Source organism: Ictalurus punctatus, chromosome 2 (genome assembly GCF_001660625.3).
Source record: "Ictalurus punctatus breed USDA103 chromosome 2, Coco_2.0, whole genome shotgun sequence".
Classification (NCBI taxonomy): domain Eukaryota; kingdom Metazoa; phylum Chordata; class Actinopteri; order Siluriformes; family Ictaluridae; genus Ictalurus; species Ictalurus punctatus.
The window spans coordinates 1,412,955-1,439,924 of record NC_030417.2 but is presented as its reverse complement, the minus strand read 5'-3'; the positions used below and the strand labels follow the sequence as shown (position 1 = coordinate 1,439,924).

Sequence of the window (26,970 nt, the reverse complement as noted above, 5' to 3'; positions counted from 1 at the left end):
TTTTTCTTTCCTTCCTTTTTCTCAATTATTCCAGTTCACCGAGCTAATATCGACTCCGGCGGTATTTTCCCGAGCCGTGTTTTTTTTTTCCTCTCTCTTTCTCCAAGCCTAATTTCCCTGCAAATAAACCCCAAAAATTAGATTTCACATTTCTGTGGGCGCACGGAGCAAAAAGGAATACACACACACTGATTTCATAAAGCTGACACTGTTTTGCAGGGATTATGTAGGGATCGCGGCGTTATAAGACGTCCATCCACCTTCGTTTCTTTAACTAGTCCATATATACGAGTGTGTTTAGCTGTAATACATACACTCTGAAACATTCTGCTGAAACCCTCTCATTACGCAGCTACTTATCACACACACACACATCAGTTTCAAACACAAAAAGCTGTGTTTAGTAAGCATTTAATTACTGTCAACTAATTACAGTGTGTGTGTGAGTGAGTGAGACACTCTTCAAACTTGTTTTTTTTTCCTCTTCACCTTAATCTAAAGCTACACAATCCCTAATGCCATGATTTTCTTTTAGTGTGTGTTTGTCTATGTTTTAATATCTAGGTTGGGACCAGATGTCCTCACAAGGACCTTGTGGGGACATTAGGCTGGTCCCCATGAGGAAAACTGCTTTTTTTTCTTCCCAAAAGAGACAATTAAATGAGACAAAATGTTTCCTTTTGGTTACTGGGGTTAAGTTTAGGGTTAATTAGCTGCGTAATGTCAGTGGAAAGTCCTGACGAGTGTACTGGCAGTGATGATGACCTTATCTTTAAGAATAAACCACAGCAGTAACACGGCGTTCTGCGACTTAGGTGAATTTAATCAGTAATCAATCAATCAATAATCGTTTGAAGTCGAGGTCAGTTTGTGATGCAGCAGTAACTCCACTAAATCAGCAACGTGTGTGTTAGTAAACTCCGATTCTATACTCGGGGCCTTATAATACTCAGGGTTGCTATGGGATCCTCACTTCCTGTTCAGAGAGGCAGTGACGATCATCAACCAAGAAGTCATACACCAACGTACCGTACCTACAGTCTACACACACACAGGAGCAACAGAATCGAGACAGAGATGCATGAAAAGACAGTGGAAAGACATACAGAGTTGTCACATTTTGGGTTAAAAAAAAAAAAAAAAAAGGTCCCTTAAAATATAATAGCAGAAATGTCCTTTGTTCCATTATCGCTCCTCCGAGCAGTGTGGTGTTATCCCCTCCGTGACCGACAACGTAAAGACAAATAATAATCATTAACGAATGATATAAATCAGACAAGCTCGAGTAGTGTTCAACATTAGTCCCTATTGGATCGCTTGTTTTTTTTTTTCTGAAAGAGGTGTAGTTTTGAGACGGTCCCCGGAAACATCTGTGCAGGACTGGAGTTTAGAGATGATCCCTAAAGACACTAAAGTACTGACTGAGTGGTTTTTAAATATATAAAATCTCTCTTTTTAAAACAAAACAATTTATGCAACTGCACACACACACGTGCGCGCACATGCACACACACACATACACACAGACATTTATCTGACACACACACACAGATACTGTTCAGTAGTTCAATGCTGAGCTTTAAACACTCCAGCCCCACAAAATAAATCAGCACGAGTGTGACGTGAACACACGTGTATCCCTTCATTTCAACACACACACACACAGAGAGAGAGAGAGAGAGTTATACTACTACTGTCTGACATTAGGCACGTTTCCACCAGAGGAACCTTTGCAGGAACTTGTCCCACACATACTCTTTTGCAGACACTATCGTCTGTTATTAGGTGTGTATTCACCAGAGGAACCTGTTCTGGAACCCTCAGGAACTACGGCACTTTAAACATGTTTCCACCACAAGAACCTGAGGAACTTTTCCATAGCCATGTTTCCACAGAGACATACCATATTTTTAAGAACTTTTTAGCTACTCGGGAACTTTAGGCACATTCGCGCTGCACAAACCTATACAGGAACCCCAGGATGTTTAAATTTCCACTTGCTGGTTTTAGTTCCTGGGCCATAGTTCCTGTAGTTTCTACAGTAGGTAAATTGTTGCAGACAACTACTGTCTGACTCGTCTGGACCAGAGCTAAACTTTCAGGAAACCCAGGAACTTGTTCAGGAACTCTGCATTTTTAAGCATTTTCTACCACTATAAAGCTTTTCAGGAACTTGGATACCTTTAGACTTTAGTGTTGCCATAGAGCGGTACCTTTTTTTTAGGAAAACATGAACTTTTTCAAGCACTCAGGAAACCAGGATCTTTAGTTTCCACTTGCTGGTTTTAGTTCCTGGGCCATATTTCTTGGAAACTTTTTAAACAGAGACTGATCTAGGAACTGTTCAGTGACTCTTTAGCGCCTCAAAAGGTTCAGGAACCTCTGGAGAAACGCACCTTTGTTTTTTTTTATGTACCATCATGAATATGGGTTTACTGTTCACAGTGTGTGTGTGTGTGTGTGTGTGTGTATATATATATATATATATATATATATATATATATATATATATATATATAAAGGCTCATATCTTGGGTCTCCAACCCTTGATGAACTGCATGATCTTTTTGACCTGCAGTTTGGTAAGGCTGAAGTCTTCAGACAGGATTTCTTCCGTGAGCTGGGTGAATATTGACCCATCAATCCTCTCTCGGCTGAACAGGCCAATCACATCGTCTGACAGCCCAATGAAACGTAGGCAGAATGACACTTCCTCCACCGAAAGCCAGCACAGGTCTGCCGGGGGCCGCCATGATAACCCGGCTCCACCTTCCGCGCCCCTCACCATGGAAGACACGGATGTTTCCTCCTCTAAGCTTTTTAATGGTCTGGGTGGAGGAACCTGACTTGTTTCCTGATTGGCTTGAGACTCCTGAGGGGTAGCGCTAGTGAGATCAGGGATCAGATTGGGGGATTTCCGGCCTGTGGCAAGCCAATCAGACGAGGCGTGTCCTGGATTGGCAAAAGGGTTCAGAGCGCCAAATGGGGCAAAGCGGTTCAGCGCTGCTGGGCGTGGTCGGGGACAGGTGGAGTAGTTTTTGTGGGCAGAGTCTGTGCTAAGGAGGGGTGTGTTTAGGATGTTGGAAGTAAAAATTCCGCCACTTCGGGGGTGCGACCAGCAGGCCTGCGCGGGCTGGTTAGGGTCGGGTGATGCGGATGGGTCAGAGGTCACACAGTCAGCCCATGTGCAGGGGTAACAGTACAGAGAGTAAGAGTCTGGAGAGGGAGAACTACTGCCACTGCGAGGAGCAGAGCTGGGGAGAGAAAGAGAGAGATAAAATTCAACACTGTTCCTTATGAATGCTGTGTGTATAACGTTGATGATAGATCTTTTAGGTGATGGATGAGATAGACCAGTGGGTAAACTTAGGGATGGACCAGTTGACTAGAGGATAAACTAAGGGACAGACCAGGAAATGGACCAGGAGATAATCTAGAGAAGAAGACACCTTTATTTGTCATGTATACATTACAACACAGTGGATTAGAAGATGAGATGAGGGTTGAAATGGAGATGTGCTGGGGGATAATCTAGGGGATGAGATGGGGGGGACAGACTAAGGGTTGAGCTGGAATAGAGGATGTGCTGGAGGATGGACTGGATGAACTGTGGCATGAACTAGAGGATGAGCTGGTGGATGAGCTGGTGGATGAGCTGAAGTAGGACTAGGGAGTGTGCTGTGGGATAATCTAGGGGTTGAACTGGGAGTTGGACTATTGGATGAGTGGAAATGTTGGACTAGAGGATGTGCTGGAGGATGGACTAGAGGATGAGCTGTGGGATGAGCTGGAGGATGAGATGGAGGATGGACTGGATGAACTGTGGCATGAACTAGAGGACTAGCTGTGGGATGAACTAGAGGACTAGCTGTGGCATGAACTAGAGGACTAGCTGTGGGATGAACTAGAGGACTAGCTGTGGGATGAACTAGAGGACTAGCTGTGGGATGAACTAGAGGACTAGCTGTGGCATGAACTAGAGGACTAGCTGTGGGATGAACTAGAGGACTAGCTGTGGGATGAACTAGAGGACTAGCTGTGGGATGAACTAGAGGACAAGCTGGAGGATGGACTAGAGGATGAGCTGGTGGATGAGCTGAAGTAGGACTAGGGAGTGTGCTGTGGGATAATCTAGGGGTTGAACTGGGAGTTGGACTATTGGATGAGTGGAAATGTTGGACTAGAGGACGAGCTGGAGGATGGACTAGAGAACGAGCTGTGGGATGGACTAGAGGATGAGCTAGAGGACGAGCTGGAGGATGGACTAGAGGATGAGTTGTGGGATGAGATGGAGGATGAGATGGAGGATGGACTGGATGAACTGTGGCATGAACTAGAGGACTAGCTGTGGGATGAACTAGAGGACAAGCTGTGGGATGAACTAGAGGACAAGCTGGAGGATGAGCTGGAGGATGGACTAGAGGAAAAGCTGGAGGATGGACTAGAGGAAAAGATGGAGGATGGACTAGAGGATGAGATAGAGGACAAGCTGGAGGATGGACTAGAGGATAAGATGGAGGATGGAGTAGAGGAGGAGCTGGAGGATGGACTAGAGGATGTGCTGGAGGATGGACTAGAGGATGAGCTGTGGGATGAACTAGAGGATAAGCTGGAGGACGAGCTGGAGGATGGAGTAGAGGATGAGCTGGAGGATGAGCTAGAGGACGAGCTAGAGGACGAGCTGGAGGATGGAGTAGAGGATGAGCTGGAGGATGGACTAGAGGATAAGCTAGAGGATGAGCTAGAGGATGGACTAGAGGATAAGCTAGAGGATGGACTAGAGGATAAGCTAGAGGATGGACTAGAGGATGAGCTGTGGGATGAGACCCAGCAGGATTCATGTATTTGTGGGTGGACTAGGGGAAGAAACACAGGATAGGTCAGGTTATTCCCAGCTGTTGTCTCCAGAAACTCGGATTTTGTTCAAAGATTCGTCACAGCACAGAGTCACCATTCCTCCCCTTATAACATGTACTGTATCTGTATACAAAACATACTGTATATGCATGAATGTATGCAGCGTTTTATATTGTCTAGGTGTGTATTTACCTCTCCTGCAGGCCTGAGGAGTAATAGGACACATTTGGACTGCGTGTGCTTGTAGCTGGAGCTTTAGGGAAACGGGGTGGGACTGGAGGACTTGAGGTGGGGCCTCCAACATGAGCACATCGGGGTGGAACCGGAGGAGCATTCAAAAACCGACACTCCTCCTTCACCTAGCCGGAAAAGGGGAGGTTAGTTTCCTAAGTGAGTTCAAGAACATTCGTCAACTCGTACTTTCAACGACATGCATTCGCCTGAAGTGTTCCAACAGTCGCTCTGTCCGTTTCTCTCTCTTTTTGAGACGATGAGTATCGGGGTCTTGATATTTAACAGAATACGATTTAGCATTGCTAAACATGACTCAGAACTGTACAAAGGGTTGAAGCTTGTGAGTAAATGTCACTTCTTGAACGTAACCTTTACACAGTCAGACAAAGTGCCGTGCGTGCGTGTGTGCGTGCGTGCGTGTGTGCGTGCGTGTGTGCGTGCGTGTGTGCGTGCGTGCGTGCGTGTGTGCGGCATTGCTGTCTCGTCCCCTTGGTAACTCTTTTTTTCATAACTCGCTAAAGAAATGAATAACAGATGGTCATTTACAGATTATTCTCTCAGTATAGGGAAAAGTCTCCCAGTTTCCTCACCGTGGTTCTTGTCCGGTTCTACCGGTGTGTGATCTCTTCTTGTGTAGCAAAACAACAGCAAACACATGTAATGTGCCAGTGCCTGTGTGTGTGTGTGTGTGTGTGTGTGTGTGTGTGTGTGTGTGTGTGTGTGTTCTGAGGTTTGGCTCACATGGATCAGGAGTCCTGTGACGTCTGTTAATCTAAATAATATCTGTCTGCATTTCCTCCTCAGCCTTCTGAGAAAGCTGCCTTCCTGTCCAGATCCACTAGGGAGTGCGTGTGTGTGTGTGTGTGTGTGTGTGTGTGTGTGTGTGTGTGTGTGTATGTGTGTGTGTGTTTTGGTTAACTAAATTACAGGGCCAGAGCAGAAAATTTGCGTGGGAGCAAGCAGGAGAAGAGTAAGCAGTAGAGAGAGTGCGAGAGAGAGAGAGAGAGAGAGAGAGAGAGAGAGAGAGAGAGAGAGAGAGAGAGACAGGGAAAGCAAGAGAGAGAGAGAGAGAGAGAGAGAGAGAGAGAGACAGGGCACAGAAAGGCCATAATTCCAGTTGACAGAGCTGTAATCGCTTCTATGGAGCTGATGATACAGTAAAGTTTCAACAGCGATGTTTATTTGCGTGTGTGTTTGTGAGTGTGTGTGTACGTGTGTGTACGTGTGTGTGTACGTGTGTGTACGTGTGTGTACGTACTCTTCCCGTAAGTGTGTGGCCATTACTAGGCCTGTAAAAGCTGTATCAATTATTTAGTCCAGAACTGCACAGCTTTACGACTCTTTCGGGATCCTGAAGTACTGTAGCAGAACATACGTGACCCAGTGTGTGTGTGTGTGTGTGTGTGTGTGTGTGTGTGTGTGTGTGTGCGTGTGTGTGTCCCAGGAGTCTTGACCTGTGTTCAAACAATCTGCTGGTATCCATAATGACTCTTTAGATAAAGGAGCGTGAGAGAGAGAGAGAGAGAGAGGGAGAGAGAGAGAGGACATAAAGGAATAGGAAGAAGAGTGAGGGGGTAGATTCAGAGACGCATCTTACATCTTGCGTAAGGAGAGCTATTGATTAACGAATAAACCCCCGAATCCGCCTTACCGACGCGGCAGCTAACGGCTCCACGGCCGACGAGCGGCACTGCGGCTTTAAATCATCACAGAACGTTAATCACTGTAACGTGACAAATGGAAATCGGTTACAGGAACCTTTTTCGGTGGTATGTTTGAAAGATTTACGTAAGAAACCGGGTAAGAGCGTCCTTGCACGACTTTCAGAGCTGTGTCATTGGATAGTATATGCTTTGGGGGGAAAAATGAGTGTTTTGAGGCAAGGCCACGCCTCCTGGACTAGGACTGATGACCCAGAGGCCACGCCTCCTTCATAAGGAAAGACGAGAATGATGAGAGAATGTTGAGTCTACTCACAGCTTCTGATTTGGGCGGAACAGGGGGTGGAGTCGGTACTCGTCCTGCTTCCATCTGCACCATAGCGATGTGGGTGGAGCCTGTTGTACCGTCCAACGAGGAGGTGGAATGGAAGGATATGAGGTTGTGCTCAGCCTTCACCGTGCTTTCCGGAACCTCTGCATAGCTTCCTCCGCTCTGATTGGTCCAAAGCTCTTCGTAAGGAATTTCCTGCGTCTCTGTGGGCCAATCAGGGGTGACGTACTCTCGCTCTTCCCCTTCGCCCACCTCCTCCCTTTCACCCTCACCTCCAGGGGGAGTGTGCGTGTCTCCCAGCGAGTCCCTGCAGCCTGGTGTGGGTGTCGGTGTGATGGCTCCGCCCCCGTACACGCACAGCGAGAGTCTCTGTGGCGAGAATACGGGATACACTCGTATCCTGCGCGGGCTCACGCACTCCTCGGTCAGGTCCACCTTCACCTCCCGCACGGCTCGGGAATAATCGTCCGGGTCAAAGGTCTCCTGGCAACGGAGCGCGCTCAGCAGCACCGCCCGCTGGTAGACAGGGTCATCACGCAACAAGCCATCAGGCAGCGTGAAACGCGGCATGTCGTTAAGCAACAGGAAGTGAGAAGGCGTCACTTCCTGTTTGCGCAGGACACAGCAGAGCACCACGGTCCGGCTGACAATGGCGAGCAGCTTGTAGCGCTGGCCCTGGCGGATGGTGTGCTGGTCGTAGCGGCTGCGAGGTGGAGGTGGCGGATGTGGTGGTACAGCCACGTTGACGGGCAGCCGCACACGTTCGATGATGGTGCGCAGCGTGTGCTCGCCCGCCTGCATGCGCAGCTCCAGCGGCGAGCGAGTGCAGAAACGGCCCCGGCACTGCAGCGGCAGCCGCACGCTCTCCCGCGTCCGCTGGTTCAGGCAGATCAGGCAGGGCAGCTTGGTGCGGGTGGGACGTCCCGAAGCCCCGCCCACTCTGCCCAGCCGTCGCAGCAGCGCGGCCAGGCGTGACTTCTCACGAGCGGATTGGACACAGAGCAGCTCGGCCCGGCCCATCGGAGTGAGCTCATCTCCTGCCTGCAGGGAAAAGTTATACACCTCGCTGTCCTCACTGAACTCACCCGACACCACCTACAGAGCGCGTGCGCGAGAGAGAGCGAGAGAGAGAGAGAGAGAGAGAGAGAGAGAGGAAGGGCGTGACCAGCGATAAAGATACAGAACAAGGTAGAGAAATATGTACATAGTAACTGAAACACTACACGATAATACTTCAAATTAAACACGTTTATCATCACCCGATGATATGAAACCATGTGATGAGCTTTTTAACAGGTGATTACACATGTAACCGATTGGATGATCACTGCCGGATCTTTCAAAAGCACACACACACACACACACACACACACACACACACACACTCCTGATTCAATTCTGCATCAACATTGTTCTACTCACACACTTGCCTCAAAAAAGTCATTAAATAGCTGAATAAACCAAAATACGTATAAATGAAACGTGAGCTATTTCATCACCCGAGCCCCAAGTCTACATTTAGGCCTTTAAGCTTTAAGCCACGCCCCCTACCTGAGACTGGCACAAAGAAAATGAGTTGGTTTCTCTACAGGGGTTTAGTGATGACTGTTGTGATGTCCTTTTGTGTGTGTGTGTGTGTGTGTGTGTGTGTATATATATATATAGCGTATATGAGAATCATGGCCGTCTTGGCTGATCGATTATCGATCTACTGCTTTAAAAAAAAGGTCTTTTCCTCTTCAAGAGTAACTAATCTTCGTGCCCAGGCTTAATCGCGGCACTTAACGGAGATATGACTCGGCACTTTATTGAGCCACACTCAATTAAAATACATCTAAAACCTAATTATAGGTCATAAAGTTTAGAATGCTGGTAAACAGAAAATGCAGTGAATGGGGCCAGCAAGGCCATTATTCCACAGACACGGAGACGGGCCTGGGAAGGCAGAACACACACACACACACACTCACACACTCACACACTCACACACACAATTACAGTCGTTATAAATAACGGCTGGCTGAAACGTGTCTGCATGTGAAGAGTTTAAAGAAACTCAACCCCATTCATCAACTGTGGAGTGCAGGAGACTGTGAGAAACTGCCAGACTCAACTGTGTGTGTGTGTGTGTGTGTGTGTGTGTGTGTGTGAGAGAGAGAGAGAGTGAGTGAGGGAGAAATATCAGTCCCATGAGGGTGCTAGGTTTTTGGAATGTGGACTCTTTCTTTTTTTAAATGTGTACACACACACACACACACACACAATCACAGAGTCTCCTTTGAGTTATTTTATAAGCTATTGTTAGACCCCCCCCCCCCTTTCTCTCTCTAGTTACAAGACCACTGTTGCTAGGCAACCAGGAAACATGAACACCAAGCACATGCTAGCTACTTTAGCTAACTTAGCAATCCGACGGCACTCACGTCCCACGAGACCTCAGACAAGGCTACAAAGCGACTACACATCAAATCTCGCAGGCAGGACGGAGTGAACGTTGGCGGTGTATAAACGTAGACAGCGTTAGCAAAGCTGCGTACGAACACGGTGGGGAATTAGCATACCTATCTAGTTTATCGGTCGTAGCCTAGTAACTGCGATCGTTCCACACAAAAAAATTTACCTTTAAAATTAACTTGGGAGAAAAAAAAAACAACGTTTTTATAGCCTACTGTAACATTGTAACATTTTAACTGCAAAACAAAATACCTGCAAGAAGCTGGCACGGTTTCTTTTTAGGTTTAATTTTTGTCACAATATATATTTATATTGCATACACAATTATTTTTATTAGCTACTATTTCTCATTTTTGCAGTATTCATTTCTACAGCTAATAGCTTTTTTTTAAAAAATTTTCCGTTAGCTAACGATATTTAACCTCAGGTTTCTACTGCATGTAAGTTCCACGCGTTTCACCGTGTTGTTATCACCGTGTTGTCTACATCCAGGGTTTGTTTTTGTGGATTTGTGGAGTTCACTCTCTAGCTGTTAATCGGTCGCTGACCTTCATGCTGAACGTGATCGGCTCCATGACGAACACTCGATCGGGGAACGTTCCGGCGATTTCCTCCACGCTCGCGAAGTACTGAACCGGCTCCCGGACATCCCGGTCCTGATCCAGCAGCTTAAACTTCCCTACAGAGAGAAGCAGAATGAGATGTGAGGAAACAAAGTTATACTTACAGCTTGGCATACTCCAAGAGAAATACACAGCATACCACTTAAACTGATGTAAACATACATATATACATATACATATACATACATATATATATATATATATATATATATATATATATATATATATATATATATATATATATATATATATATATATATACACAGTGCCCTACCACTAATATTGGCACCCTTGGTAATTATGAGGAAAGTATTGACCCCTGAGTATTTTTTATGATTTTTTAAACCAAAGATCAAAAGGTTAAACAATAAAAACTATTTTTCACAGAATTTGCTCATATTTACCAAGGGTGCCAATATTAATGACACTATAGATAGATAGATAGATAGATAGATAGATAGATGGATGGATGGACAGAGATAGATAGATATAAAGACAGACAGACAGACAGATAGATAGATATACAGGCAGACAGACAGACAGATAGATAGATAGATAGATAGATATACAGACAGACAGATAGATAGATAGATAGATAGATAGATATACAGGCAGACAGACAGACAGATAGATAGATATACAGGCAGACAGACAGACAGATAGATAGATATACAGACAGACAGATAGATAGATAGATAGATATACAGGCAGACAGATAGATAGATAGATAGATATACAGTCAGACAGACAGATAGATAGATAGACAGACAGACAGATAGCTAGCTAGATAGATAGATATACAGACAGACAGATAGATAGATAGATAGATATACAGGCAGACAGATAGATAGATAGATAGATATACAGGCAGACAGACAGATAGATAGATAGATATACAGGCAGACAGATAGATAGATAGATAGACAGATAGATATACAGACAGATAGATAGATAGATATACAGACAGAGATAGATAGATAGATAGATATACAGGCAGACAGATAGATAGATAGATAGACAGATAGATAGACAGATAGATAGACAGAGATAGATAGATAGATAGATAGATAGATAGATAGATAGATAGATAGATAGACAGATAGATAGACAGAGATAGATAGATAGATATACAGACAGACAGATAGATAGATAGATAGACAGATAGATAGATAGATAGACAGATAGATAGATAGACAGATAGATATACAGACAGACAGATAGATAGATAGATAGATATACAGACAGATAGATAGATAGACAGACAGATAGATATACAGACAGACAGAGAGAGATAGATAGATAGATAGATAGATAGATAGATAGATAGATAGATAGATAGATGAGAAAATAAAGAGTAGCTCTATAACTTGTTGAAACACAAAACCGCATGAAGACGTGAGAGACGTAAAGGGGGAGATATTGTTATTCCTCCTGAGCTCTATAGAAACCTCTCAAATTCTCTCTCTCTCACACACACACATATACACATACACAGAGCTTCTCTTAAACCAGGGGCCCGGGTGTATTTGTTTCCTAGCAACACTGCTTTGTCCCTGCCAACACACACACACACACACACACACACACACACACACAGGGCTGTCTCTGCTAGTGGAGATTCCTGCAGTCACTCTGTTCTGATGAAGCTTAAACAACCCGACGTTCTCTCCACACGCTGCTTTAAAAAGTTCAGACACGACCGCAGTGAACTTCAGACGCACTGGAGAAACGTTTCAGCGAACGCCTCGTGCACTCCGACTCCAACAGATTCACTCCACATCACAATATCACTTCTACTTCCGAATGAGCGCTCTTTAGACGACCGCGATGGAAGAACCGTCCCGGGGAACACAAGTGGCTCTTCAAGATTTTAAACATTTTCAAATTTTAATTCGGTAACGACAGTGCTAAACTTATTATTATTTATTTTAATTAACTGGGTTCTAAATGTCACAGTTTACCTAAAATCACAATCACGGTCACTTCCGGTTCAGGCTCGAGCGTCCGTTTCTGTCACCACCTGCTTACGCTGTGTTCAAATTAACTCGGAAGTGGGAAGTCGGTGTTTTCTTCTTCTTTGTCTTTCTTAGTCACTTCCTGGTTTGGCCATTGCTCCGCCCCTTCACCTGTAGGTCTCTTATTACCCGGCTTTGTCACTATTAGCTCCAGGAGTGCATGGTGTACACAGCACATCCCTGCCTCAGCCATTCGTGTCCATTCGTGTTACTTTGCTCGTAGACTGCTTTACGTTTTGGTTGATGTTCTTCCACCTGTTGTCACCTGATGTTTCCGGGTTGTTCCTTTACATCCGTACCTGTTCACTGTATCCGGTCTTTTCTCGCCCTTAAAGCCCTGATCTCCACTTCCCCGACTCATTTTTGGTGGTTTGGCGACGACTCTGTCCACCGCCCACTCCCGTGGCACCAATATTTTCAAGGAGAGATGAAAAGCAGCCAATGAGAGCATGAGAGGAAATCGATTTCCTCTCCCATCCCGCGCAGCAGATCCCTGACTCCGGTTTATCCTCCACCGATTTGTGTAGGAGAGCGAGGATGTTGCTTTTATAAGGCATTACGTCACGTCACATAAAAGCCAAAAGGTTGTCTAAAAATAAATCAAAACAAACACAAGACAATCCCTGACAGTAGACGTTATATATAAATAGCTATGTTTTATGCACTAGAGCTCCGGTTCTCTTTGCAGAACAGACATCGTATCTCTGCGACCAATCCTGGCTTCGATAACTATAAACATATATCTTTTTAAATACCCGACTAAGACGACGTGATTCTGTACCGCTGTCCTAAGATCATATCCTCATCTTAGAGTGTTATAGCGTTTCATTTAAACAGACAAAACAATTACTACTTCCTGTTTACTGTCCTGCAAACAGCCATCTGCTCAGGAAAAAGCATCACAAACAACGCTTCAACATGTGAGCAAAGAAAAACAATAAACTGCAGGAACAGTCTGAACATCTCTCTGGCTTCGTGTGTGTGTGTGTGTGTGTCAGCAGGAACAATGTTCAGGAGACCATTTGTAATCCCTTTTCTCTTCTTTTTGCCTGGCTGTCTCGCTCTGTTTCCTTCATAGTCTCCATGTCTGAGTCTCTATATGAGATCCAGTCTCTGTGTACAGCTTATTACTCACACACTCACTCTCTCTCTCACACACACACACACACACTGACTCCAGAACAAGATTTTCAGAAGGCAATGATGAGATTTACACACACACACACACACACACTCTCACACACACACAGGGTGAGTGTTCATGTCCGACTGAGGGTCAGTGTGTTAGCTGGGAGCAGATGGAAAGTAACGTGAAAGTGTTTAGCTAGTGATTACAACAGATGGACTGTGTGTGTGTGTGTGTGTGTGTGTGTGTGTGTGTGTGTGTGTAACTGTGCAGACGCAGCAGGAACCTCCACTTGTCTCCAGGGAAGAGTGGATTAGGTTACTCTCCTATTGTACTTCTCTCTTCCCCCTGTTCACTCTTGCTATACGCATCATCATCATCATCATCCAACCATCTATCCATAGAGTAGACTCCAATATCTACACTTTCATTCATCTCATACCACAGCGCTCCTGAATCCCGCCTTCTGATTGGTCAGAAGCTGTCGATATATTAATGCGCTCGTTCTAATACGTTATCGTTTCCATAGTAACAGCTCCTTCATAATAAAAGAGATTCGAACTGTCCGTACGGTCCAGTTTTCTGTAAGGGGATGTTCATTCAACGTTTTACGGAAGGAAGTCTCCAGTGTCTGCGCTTTGTGACGGGTCAGACTGTAATCACTGGGTAACTGCTGTGGCATAAGAGGAATAAAACAACTCTGGGCTGGTAGCAGTGACTCTGCTTGATCACCAATGTCTTCAAAATGCTCTTCTAGTCATCACTCCCATCAGCTTCCTCATCGTCTTCCTCACTTCTGTGATCGGTCTCAAGTCTATAGACGATCAGGGTTAGAACACAACATCTACTAGCACCTTGAACTTTATTACCACCATCATCATCATCATCATCAGTGTACAGCATGGCAGACTGAAGGACACTGATGATCTCATCCTTTCCTCCCTCCCTCCCTCCCTCCCTCTCTCTCTCTCTTCATCCTGGCGTCTCGTTGACGCCGGAAACCCTTGTAGGTGATCTCATTGGTCACATGACCTCATGGTTCCGGAGGCGGGTATATTGGGTAACGGTGCTCCCAGGAGAGGAACCTCGGAGTGTTTGGAGTTCGGTATTTCGGAGCGGAATTTCAGCGGAATGGGAATGATGTCAGGATGAAGTCATGCCCGAGTTGACTTTGTGAATGAGATAACTGACGCCGGAAACCCCACTGACTAACACATCACACACACACACACACACACACACACAGATATACACACACACTCTCACTCTCTTATATACACACTCAAATAGCTTCCGCAGGATTTTGTATTAATGGCATGGTGATGATGCGGTCTTCTTCCTTCTTCTCACTGCTTGTCCTCTTACTCTGTGTGTGTGTGTGTGTGTGTGTGTGTGTGTGTGTGTGTGTGTGTGTTTGTGTGTTTCAGAAACCGCAGCAGGGGATTATTTTGAGTTATATAACACGACCAATCAGGACCAGTGAGGCAATACACCAGAGAGAGAGGGAGAAAGACACACACACACACACACACACACACACACACACACACAATGGCCAGGTCACAGAGTGTAGCAAACATGTGTGATGTTAAGTGCTCTAATAGAACAATCGATACACTGTTAGCGGAGCATCACCCCATCAATGCCATTTCCCACACTCTCCCTCTCTCCGCCATATGCGTCTTCTCATTCACTCGCTCCTACTATTTATAAAATCATCATTCACGAGTAAAACTGGATGTCACGCGACATGGCGTCTTCGGCGTTTTGAGTCAACGGTGTACGAGGTGTGAAAACAGCCGTTCCGAGCGACGTTCCTCAAGGCTCAAGCCTAGGACCTTTGCGGTTCTCGTTTCGAGCGTTCACTTCATGCTAAGCACAGCGTGCTAATACGGTAAACTGCTTGTCTTTTCATCGTTGTGCTATATAATAAGTAGACTTGTGTTTTCGGTTATTGGTTGTTTTTTTAAATATAAATATACAACAATGGTCCTGACTAGCACATGATAGAAAAAAATATAATAATAATAATAATAATAATAATAATAATAATAATAATAATAATAATAAGGCGGCTTTGACTTACGAATGAATTGTTGTGTTGTGTTACTTTTCTAACTTTATCTTTAACTGCTACTTTGTGTTGTAAGATGTTTGCTATAATTACAGCCAACGCAACCGGCCAATAAAATGGTTCTATGAAATTATCGCCAAACTTGTATTTAACTGATAGGCAAGCTGTTTGCCAGCTACTACAAAGCTACTACAAAGCACACCGCTCTTAATTCTTGCGACTTTCCTACTGATGGTTTCTCATGAAGCACCTTCTGGGATCACCCACCATGTTTGTGTCTTACCCTGATACGGCAGCGGGATGTCAATCTTGGGTCCGATGACATAATGCCCCTCCTCAAGCGAGTGGGCGGTGACTGTAGTCCACTGCCGGCACGAGTGTAACAGGACGACGTCCTCCTCAGACAACCCTTCCACATTCTCACCTACAGAGAAACAGAGACATAACAACTCTGCAGAATATGGAACAATTCCACATCCGGTCTAACCACAACACCATTCCCGCCCCATCCCTGTACACCCCAACAGGCGCTACCACCATCCCCATACCATTATACCACGTCTCATGTGCTGTATTACTATTTACACCTCATGCGCATGCGCCCAAACGCTACCTCCACTCCATTCCACTGTGCTGCATTAACATTCCCACCCCTTTCTTATTTACCCCAAATTCATCCCCATCCCAGACATCTGTCCTACCATCATCTCAATCCTATTCCAGTGAGTCATAACCACCACTTGTATTACAATCTCCACCTTATACCTCAACACTGTGCCCTAACAAACATTTTCAACCCCATCTCCATGTGCCTCAACATCACCCCCCGCCCATCCTCACAGTTCTCCTCTCCGTCTACTACCCCATGTCCACGTACCCCAACATCATCCCCCCGCCCATCCTCACAGTTCTCATCTCCGTCTACTACCCCATCTCCATGTACCCCAACATCATCCCCCGACCATCCTGGCAGTTCTCATCTCCGTGTACTACCCCATGTCCACGTACCCCAACACCATCCCCCGACCATCCTCACAGTTCTCCTCTCCGTCTACTACCCCATCTCCATGTGCACCACCATCATCCCCACTCCGTCGTCATATACCCCAACACCATTCGCAACCCTATTCCCAAGTGCCCCAACATGACCTCCTCCCCATCTCCATATGCCCCAAAATCCCCACTCCATCTTCATATTAACCCCATCACCATCCCTACAACCCCATCTCAACCCTATCCCCATATACCCCAAAACACTTCCCCACACAACTACCCCATCCATATTTGCATTACCACCACCATTCCTACCCCTTTTCGCACCTGCTACCTTACAGTCTCCACCATACCCCTACCTATCCCCCAGGCGTAATCTTTAGCCATTAACCCCATCACTATGTGCCCAAAAACTCCTACCCTATCCTCACCACATCACTTCAACCAGAACCCTTCCCCTCTTGCCTTAATACCCCAGCATACCAACCCCCTTCCCATGTTCCCCAACACTATCCCTGCCTTTCTCCACATAGTCCCTCTCTCCAGCTACATACCAGTGGATCCCATCCTCAATCCAAACTCCAGCGGTCCCAGCACCATCCACAACACCATTCCCGACACATCTCATGTGCCTCAAACACCAGCTGGTCTACGTTACACCCTGCTTTGCATGCTCAGAGTTTGACATCTTTTTTAGATTTATTCATTTTCTTTTTAATATACCATCAACATCCCATACCTACAGTGTTCCTTTGGGAACAAAGTCCATATTCCCGAGGATAATCAGGTTAGAATGTGTACAATCGAAAAGTTGTACAATCGAAAATTTTCCCCATTCTTGTGCGTCTCTTTAACACGGACTAGATTTCTCTGACAATAAACTAAACTGAGCACAAGCACACACACACACACACACACACACACACACACACACGCGCACACACACACACACACACACACACACACAGCGGAAACCACAGTCATCACTACGGAAACTAACACTGCGTGCAGGGATCATTTGGGAACGTGAGCCAAAAGTGTAATCACTCCCATTCTCTCTCTCTCTCTCTCTCTCTCTCTCTCTCTCACTCTCACACATACACACACACACACACACATGCTAGCCATATACCACTACATAAACAACACACTTCAAATTCAATTTTTTAAACTAGCCGCACTTGAGGGCAATATTATTTTACGCTATAAGCCAATCACAGGAGAGAGACGCAGATCAGATTAAAAATATCATGAGATGGAGTGATGACTGAAAGAGACAGAGAGAGAGAGAGACAAAGAGAGAGACAGAGAGAGAGAGAGAGAGACAGAGAGAGAGAGACAGAGAGAGAGACAAAGAGAGAGACAGGGGGTTGTGATGAAAGAAGAGTGTATTGATCAGCTACTAAAAGAATCCTTCATTGATGCGAGTCTGAAAAAAGGCTTTTACTGAGGAAATGAGACACACACACACACACACACACACACACTCGCACACACACACACACACACACAGAGTCACAGGTTCAGCTGAACATCTCAGTCGTCTATAATTACTATTGTCTCCTGATACAGTGATGTATCCCACCTACACACACATACACATACACACACACACACACACACACACACACACTCACATACACATCAACCCCGATGGCAACCCATAATAAAGCAGTGTGAGTGTGTGTGTGTGTGTGTGTGTGTGTGCGCGCATGTAACTGGATGATCCCGAAGCACAAAAGAACTCTGGAGACAGAAAAAGAAAGAAAGAAAGAGAGAGAGAGAGAGAGAGAGAGAGAGAGAGAGAGAGAGAGAGAGAGAGAGAGAGAAATAAGGTGGATGAGGTCAAAGGTTAATCCACAGGTCAAGCACAACTACAGAGTCAACATGCAGTGTTGTGTATGTGAGTGTGTGTGTGTGTGTGTGTGTGTGTGTGTGTGTGAGAGTGTGTGTGTACAATGAGTGAGTGAGAATTTAAGTGAATGATAAAACACGAAGTAATGACGGCATGAGAAAATGAGTGAAAGCGTGACTGAGTGAGTGACGGAGTGCTTTAGAAAGTAACTGAAGAAGTGATGGGAGTGAAGAAGTGATGGGAGTGGAAGAGTGACAGAATGAGGACGTGAAGTACGTCGGAAAGTAAATTTTATTTATGAACCACATTTATACGCTTTTTTATTTATTTATGTGCTGCACGCAGTCTAAAAGCACATGGTGACTGAACGTGTGATGGAGTGAGAAAGTGAGTGAGAGAAGAAATGAACGAGTGATTCAATATGTGACGGAGTGATTCAGTGTGTGACGGAGTGACAGAGTAAGAGAGTGAGTGAGTGAGTGAGCGAGTGATTTATGGATTGAGTGAGAATGTGACCACAAAAGTGAAGCTTCAGTGAGAGAGTGAGTGAATGAGAAAGTGAGTGAGTGAATACGTGAGTAAGTTAGTGAATGAGTGAGATATTAGGAAAGTGAGTGAATGAGTGAATGAGAAAGTGAGTGAATGAGTGAATGAGAAAGTGAGTGAATGAGTGTGTGATTGGGAAAGTGAGTGAATGAATGAGTGAGTGAGAAAGTGAATGAATGAATGAGTGAATGGAAAAGTGAGTGAATGAATGAGTGAGTGAATGAGAAAGTGAGTGAATGAGTGAATGGGAAAGTGAGTGAATGAATGACTGATTGGGAACGTGAGTGTGAACGGGCATAAATGGATGACTGAGTGAATGATTGATTGTGAAAGTGAGTGAATGTGTCAGTGAATGAGAAAGTGAGTGTGAAAGGGCATAAATGGGTGACTGAGGGACTGAGTGAATGATTGATTGTGAAAGTGAGTGAATGAGAAAGTGAGTGAGTGAATGAGAAAGTGAGTGTGAAAGGGCATAAATGGGTGACTGAGGGACTGAGTGAATGATTGATTGTGAAAGTGAGTGAATGAGAAAGTGAGTGAGTGAATGAGAAAGTGAGTGTGAAAGGGCATAAATGGGTGACTGAGTGAATGCGTGATTGTGTGAGAAAGTGCCAGAATGAATCCGTGTGAGTTGATGTTCACGACTGCAAAATACATGCGTATATCTTTCGTTTATTTTCGGATGAATCTTGCATTATTAAGACATTAATAATCGTCCATTATACGAACTGTCACACAGAACTATACCGAGGTAACGACTACATTCTGAGTGTTTCCGCATGACGCCGCGGCGGTGCGAGTCGGAGCTCTCATAAAATTCCTAGTTTACAAGTCGTAATTACGAGCTCTACGAGAACGTGTCTGTGATGTACAGAACCATATCTGTTCCAAGATATATATCGCAGAGATTGAGTGCGAGAGGGATTATCAAGTATCTGTACCAGGTGATGATTTTTTATTTTTTTTTTAAAAGCATGTTGCACATACAGTAAATAGGAAATGCGTGCGCACCACAGTGAACTCGTTTCCCCTCTGAGAAAAAGAAACAAAACAAAAAATCTCTCCCTTTTCCACCGAACACACATTTGGGCTCGTTTCAGATCTTTTTTTTGAGTGGTTGGGAAATTTTGCTGAGATCTGGCAACCCTGACACTGGTTAAAAGGTGGGGAAATATATCTAAAAACATGGGTTGGTAGTAGAAAAGTCTGATTATTTTGAAAACGGTGCTAAAAACGTTATTAATCTAGTAACTTTGTCTTTTTGGTGCGTAGGTTTTTTTCTTTTAACAAGTAGCTGATTTTTATTTTTTTTTAAACGTATTAAAAAGTATTACAGTATGACCCCAGATTCCGACATGATGCTAAACCGGTGGTTATAATCCTCTATCGGCTAGCCGCATCCACCTCGTAACTCCAGAGGCAGAATACAGACCTGGCTGATTTGCGTAAAACTGGTGAAGATCCCATTTCCCCGTAAAATTCCCCCTTTCGATCGTCTCTCCCCTCGACTCGGGTCGCCTAAAAACTTGGATCGGGTCGTGGTGCTCGTCCTCGTTAGTATGCGGAGCACTCTGACACGGATCAGCACATTTCCATATGAAAGGCTCTGCATCACTTCTGGGACACAACAGCCACTTTGTCACCTTCGCCAAGAGCCAGATCGACTATTTACACCACGAAACTCATTACACCTCATCTTTACAGTTCCTCTCGGTTCCTCTGCACGTTAGAAACAAGGACGCTCATTTCATCGCTCATAAAAGGACTTCCACCTTCTGTCCTTCCCCCTCTTTCTTTCTTTCTTTCTTTCGTTCCAGTGTTTCTTTACCAATTTCAATGCACAAATCACCCATCATCTGATCGTCCCTATGGTCTGTCTCTTTGGCTCATATGTACTTTATACATTTTCCTAAAACGTATGTCGTCATGTCAGTCATAAAAACAAACGATCATATAATTTCTACTCGCTTTTCACAAGGCTTTATCATCACCTGTAGGTCAATGTTTACTTCTTTTCATTTTATTAAAATCCAGGTTGACACAGCAGCATTTTATTTATTTAAAAAATATATATATATATATTTTTTAAAAGCTGGAAATCAAGTGGAGATTCTGAACACTGATAACGGGTGTGATACGAAAAACCCACGCTTCTACTCTCTCAGGTAACGGAATAAAGACTTGTATCTTTAACCTGGGAAAAGCGCATCACCTTTAATTAAGCTTTTAGAGAACGGTGGTCCAAGTGTGTGCCTTCAATAATTCTGGTAAAAATCCATGCTGAAGGTACGATACATGATGCTTGACTCAGCAACAATTAAAAATAATAATAATAATAATAAAAAATGCTGCTAGGTACCTGGATTTCCGTTCTACATAAACACACTTAACATCCTAAAAGGCTTTAAAATGTTTTTTTTATATATATATATATATATATAATACAGAATATATATATATTATAATGTTATATATAGGCTTAAACGGTCATCAGAAATTTTTTGGGGACTTTTACCGCTTTGATTTTCTTGAGAAAGAAGCACGAGACTGCGTCAGACTGTTATCGATGTGAAAGTTTTTATTACGCAAGTATCACGATGGCAAATATCTCAGGACTGTAGTGATGGGCTTGTTAAAATACCGATATTTCACCATGAATGAAAGTCACACCGCTCATCTGGTTATTTTAACGATCCGGACTGCGACCTCTGAGGAAGTCCGTACCGGATAGCTGTATTAAGAGTGTACACTTTTAGTTTTCAGACAGAGATAAGCCTGAGAGAGACGAGACGTTGTTCCTGATTTGCATATTTCCTAAACATTGCGATGCCACACAGTGCCAGTGTCCCGAAACAAATCAATAAAACAATTCCTTGGCAACTCGAGCGCCTTGAATTTCGAAACTATTCCGCAAATACATCTGATGATTACTTCTGTAATTGCAGTCCAGACCGCAACCTCTGAGAGCGTGTTATACTACAGCACCCTTTAATAACTTAATAACACTGAATAGGTTTTACAAATAGCTACAGGAATGGACACGGTGTCCTCGGTTTGTCAGAAAGTTTTTAACTGGACCGAAACGCTTTAGTTTTAAGGGATGATATTGTTATCGATGTGCAAATGTTTTAGTGCTTCAAATATCGCGATGCTACACAATAAAAAAAAAGGAAAGACAAGAAAAGAAGAACTTCTCAGCGTTTCACCGTGAGATCAAGTTCATGTAGCCTAGTTACTGTAGCACACGGTTGCATGCCAGACTGAAAGCTTTAAGAAAACCGGTTCAGAAGTTTGCATCGCCGGTCTCCGGTCATGAATACCAACATTATGAAGCATTATGAAGCGTTATGAGCGGGTTTGCCTACCGGCGCCGAGCTTCACCAGTGTGGGCAGGCGGAATTTGCCCACCACGGCGTCCAGGGGCAGCGACACTGCGCTCCACGAGAGCTCCGAGATGCTCGCGGACAGTTTCTCCATCTCTCCGGCATCATCACCGGGGTCGCGGCGGCGGCGGCGGCGGCGGCGGCACGGGGGCGCGCGCGCGCGTGAGTGTTTGAGTGTGTTTGTGTGCGAGTGTGTGTGTGTGTGTGGGGGCGGTGAACGAGTTTCCGGTGGCGGCGGGGGCGCGCGGTGATCCGCTCCTGCAGAAGTGCGCCGTCGGTTCTCACCCCAGTCGCGCACAGAAGGGAAAAGTGTGAATGGAGAGAGAGAGAGAAAGCGGTGCCCACTTGGCTGTAGCTCCGCCCATTCACTCCTCCAGCCCGTGCGCGTACACAGTCTCCGGTTGCGTCTCCGCGCGCGCACAAGTTGTATACACACAGATGTTACCATGGTAAAATTGCGAATTTTTTTTTTTTATCCTTACCCCCGTCATACATCATGCCCAAAATGATGTGCAGTTACGTTAATGCTTTTTAATTGCAGTAATTAAAACATCTAATTGAACTAATTATAAAATCATTATTCTGATTTCTGTTCCTGTCGAGACTACTTGTCTGTGTCTGGTTTACCTTTACAAACATTCGACGCAAAAGCCAAAAGTAAATAAAATATGGGTAAGACCAATGGGTAAGACCAAGGAATATAGTTGTGTTGAACTTCACACAATGGGGCGTGTCTATAAGAAAATAGCACAAGCATTGAAAACGCCCATTTCCACCATCAGGGCAATAATTAAGAAGTTCCAGTCAACTGGAAATGTTATGAACCGACCTGGAATTGGACGTGTGTCTGTATCGTCTCAGCGCACTGTGAAGAGGACGGGTTCGAGTGGATAAAACATCTCCAAGGATCACAGCTGGAGAACTGCAGATGTTAGTCGTGTCTTGGGGTCAGAAAGTCTCCAAAACTACAATCTGAAGTCACCGACATCACCACAAGCTGTTTGGAAGGGTTTGAAGAAAAAAGCCTCTACTCTCATCCAAAAACAAACTCGAGCGTCTTCAGTGTGCCGACACTACTGGAACTTCAAATGGGATTGGGTTCTATGGTCAGATGAAACCAGAATAGAGCTTTTTGGTAATAAACACAGAGGAGGTTTTGGAGCACACAGAGAGGTAGCCGTATGGAAAAGTACCTCATGCCCACGGTTAAATATGGAGGAGGATCTTTAATGTTTTGGGGCTGTTTTTCTGCCAGAGGACCTGGACATTTTGTTAGGATACATGGCATCATGGACTCTATCAAATATCAACAGATATTAAATGGAAACCTGAAACAGGACAATGAACCGAAACATACATCAAAATCAACACAAAAATAGTTTAAAGCCCACAAAATCAAGGTCCTGCCATGACCCATCCCCGTCCCCTGACCTGAACCCCATAGAAAACCTGTGGCGTGCACTGAAGAGGAGAGTCCACAAGCGTGGACCTCGAAATCTGAAGGATCTAGAGAGATTCTGTATGGAGGAACGCTCTCAGATCTCACCATGTATTCTCCAACCTCATCAGGCATTGGTAAATGGTCTGCACTTATATAGCGCTTTTATCCAAAGCACTTTACACTGTGTCTCATCCACCCATTCACCAATGGTAGCAGAGCTGCCATGCAAGGCGCTAACTTGCCCTCAGGATCAACTTGGGGTTCAGTGTCTTGCCCAAGGACACTTCGGTATGTGGAGTCACACTGGCCAGGAATCGAACCGCCAACCCTACGATTAGTGGACGACCCGCTCTAGCACCTGATCCACAGCCGCCCATTATAAGAGAAGACTCAGAGCTATTATCTTGGCAAAGTATTGGCTAAAAGGGTGCCAATAGATTGTTGCACACCTACAGTACTTTGCAAAAGTCTTAAACACATGCAAAGAAATACTGTAGAGCAATAATTAAATTAAATGTTTCTCCATTTTAAAAAAATGGAGAAACCATTTTCAACTATAGAAACTACTATATAGACATAACTACTATAAAGAGCAGTAAACAGTAATAAATGAAACAAAGGCAATATTTGGTGTGACGACCCTTTGCTTTAAAAAAAAAACAAAACAGAAAAAGAATAAAAAAGTAGTCTCAAGCAGAATTAGTGCAGTTTAATAAGGAAATGAGCGGTAAGTTTTCCTGAGCATCTTGCAGAACCAGACACGGTTCTTCAAGAGACGTTGTCACACTTGTTTCTTATTTTTGCAGCAAAACCCAGCAAACATCATTGTGTTTTTTTGTTTTTGTCTGAAAAGTTTCTCTTACCACTTAATACACTGCTTTCTTCACCGACATCCAAACATTTTACTGTAACATTTAAGTTTGTGCTGTAAAACTAATGTTTGGAAACCTAAATTAATTTGTACTGACTCGATAATGTAGAAGTCAGCCTTCTTTGATCATATTTATAATTAAAAATGTAAAAAAAAAAAAAAAAAAAAAAACTATTTGTTTACTTTTTTTAACCGGTTGTAGCTACATGCTAGCATTTGGAGAGAACACTGTTGCCATGCAACTGGATAATACCTGACGTTTGAATGATTTAGCTAGCAGGCTCAACCTTAAAACTTCTGAATAAACCTAATGTAAAGGCAGAACGATATTGAAAGTGTCATAAAACCATAAAGGATATCAACATTTCCCTCAGATTTGCTGTTAAATCACAGCGAAAATACTCGGTATGACCAAAGAAACCCCGCAATATTCACACGCAACCAGAATTCCGTACATTCCGCCATCTTGCGGGGGGGGGGGGAGTGGGGGTGTCCGTTCAGCAATCCGAAAAGTATGACATTTTCCAAGTGGTAAACATCGCAAAGGCGTTTCATTCATATAGAAATTTCACATAAACTTTCTTACGTGTAGCATTAGTTAGATTTATGTTTGTCACACTGTGATTCTTACACATATTGTCCTTCCAGAAGTTTCTGAAGCTCAGCGTTGCAGGCAGCCTCTGGACACGGACTCCATTTTGATTCACATTTACACTGTTTTAAAAGGTGGTTTGATATTTTTTGTTAATTTAAGTAGTAATATTAGTCAGTTTTTTTTTTTTTTTTTTTTGGGGGGGGGGGGGGGGTGTACATGTACATGAATTATAATGCCTTTAAAACAAAGGATTAAAATAAAAGACGCGTTTGCAGTCTCTGGCGATTAGCTGAACTTACCTGAGAGGACCTTGTGTAGTTTCAGGATGTTATAGACTGTAGGAGTATCATAAATTAATACCAGGATAGTGTCAGTTATCAGTAGGAAGGCTGGTAAACTAGTAACACATCACACAGGTAAAATAATGACTAACTGTGAAAATCTCAGAGCTTTTAAACGTTTAAACATTTTCAAAAATTATTTAAATAATTTCTCACAGCCACCTCACATAAATCAGATATAACACCATCTCCATTCGGCCAAGAGTAAAAGCCTGAGGATTGTTCTTCTTCCAGCCACTAGGTGGCATCAAGGTGTCGTTTGGAGAAGCATGACTCATGACGGCAGCCTTTTTTAAACTTTATTTATAAAAAGCATTTTCTGGGCATCGTGGATATTATTTTGTTCTTTAGTAAAGTTTGAGAAGTGAATGTTGGGTTGTGTGCACGTGCAAGCACTTCTCAAAATTATATGGATAGATTTACAACTTGCACAATGCTATTAAACTCTGGATTCTGATTGGTCAGGTGGTGTTGATTCTTTTCATGTAACAGCAGCTCTTGACAGTAGCACAGGTTTATATCAACACTCTTGTTCTACTATCTTACAGTTTCTATAGTAACGGCTCATTCAGACGGATTTACACGGTGGACGCCACATGTAAACGGATTCAAAACTTACCGAAGGAGTCTCCAGTGCCAGAGGTAAAACTAAGTAGTTCTTCGGACATCTCCAGGACAGAGGAGTTTCTGCTTCACGGCTTCTCCGGAACATGACAAGCTGTGTCCTATTAGTTAACGTCATGAGAGATTTGGAGGCTGGTGAGGGAACAAGTGTTACAGCTGCTATAACTTAACTGGGAACTGGTTTCACGGATGTTCGACATTAAACGCAACTGCAAACGGATAAAAATTTTAAAAGCCGAACAGGTTGCCATTTAATAAATAAAACTGCACTTGTCGATAAATTGCTGTGGTACAAGAGGAATAAAACACTTCAGGGCGTGTTATCGTTGGAAAATAATCAACTTCAGGGCGCTCACAGTATCTGCGTTTCATCACACCAGGCCGACGTTGATTATTTTCCATACAGCCACATGACGGTGTTTTATTCCGTACATGGTAAAGGCCTTTCGCTTTTTTACCTACACACTGTCTCACAGCCTAGGGAAAAGGAACAACAAAACAAAACAGACAAACAGGTAACTTAAACAAGCTTCCTTTTTTTAATGTATCTGCCAAAAAAAAAGAAAAGAAAAAAAATTTCCAAAGAGAACGACACCCAACTCTCCCCGTGCACGAGCAGTGCAGACGCTTGCTGCACGTCTTTAAAACCAAAGAAAAATGGCATGCAGGAGAACAATGGGACAGAACCAAAAAAAAAAAAAAAAAAAAAAAAAAACACAAAAACATTCAAACAAAAATGTGAAATTATTCAGAACATAAATTCCCGTTCTCTTCAGTTCAAACAATGTCAGGGTCTGTTCTGGTAGTATCGTTATACAGGTGGTGTGTGTGTGTGTGTGTGTGTGTGTTGCTTAGGGTGGATGGGCGGTTCGGCTCCACGTTAAGGCACCAGACAAAAGAAATACATTTTTTTTTTTAAAAAGAAAAAAAAAGAAAAAAAGAAAAG

The 26,970-nt window shown here is 43.9% G+C and overlaps 1 protein-coding gene and 1 long non-coding RNA gene across 3 annotated transcripts; one reads left to right on the top strand and one right to left on the bottom strand.

Annotated features, from left to right (window-relative positions):
- Positions 1-802: 802 nt before the first annotated feature.
- On the bottom strand, positions 803-26,420 carry gareml (GRB2 associated, regulator of MAPK1-like). 2 transcript variants are annotated; one of them, XM_047160962.2, is made up of 6 exons: positions 25,096-26,420; positions 15,659-15,799; positions 10,086-10,216; positions 7,069-8,178; positions 5,050-5,216; positions 803-3,254 (listed from the first exon to the last, which is right to left on the bottom strand). In XM_047160962.2, the coding sequence occupies exons 1-6, from the start codon at positions 25,097-25,099 to the stop codon at positions 2,525-2,527; spliced, it is 2,283 nt and encodes a 760-aa protein (XP_047016918.1). In that variant the 5' UTR covers positions 25,100-26,420; the 3' UTR covers positions 803-2,524. The 2 variants fall into 2 exon arrangements, with proteins under 2 accessions (XP_047016918.1, XP_017310748.2); XM_017455259.3 differs by lacking the exon at positions 25,096-26,420 and adding an exon at positions 22,135-22,658.
- Positions 8,177-15,338, top strand: LOC128629414 (uncharacterized). The gene is made up of 3 exons (XR_008393762.1): positions 8,177-9,627; positions 10,030-10,240; positions 14,729-15,338. It is a non-coding gene; the product is annotated as an uncharacterized LOC128629414 (long non-coding RNA).
- Positions 26,421-26,970: the final 550 nt, after the last annotated feature.

Bases quoted from the DNA above. Each gene is read 5' to 3' on its own strand.
- gareml (XM_017455259.3), bottom strand. From the start codon at position 22,600: ATGGTAACATCTGTGTGTATACAACTTGTGCGCGCGCGGAGACGCAAC. The intron at 15,800-22,134 runs GTAGGCAAACCC...GTTTCTCTGTAG, and splicing joins ACTGGTGAAGCTCGGCGCCG to GTGAGAATGTGGAAGGGTTG. The intron at 3,255-5,049 runs GTAAATACACAC...TTCTCTCCCCAG, and splicing joins TCCTCAGGCCTGCAGGAGAG to CTCTGCTCCTCGCAGTGGCA.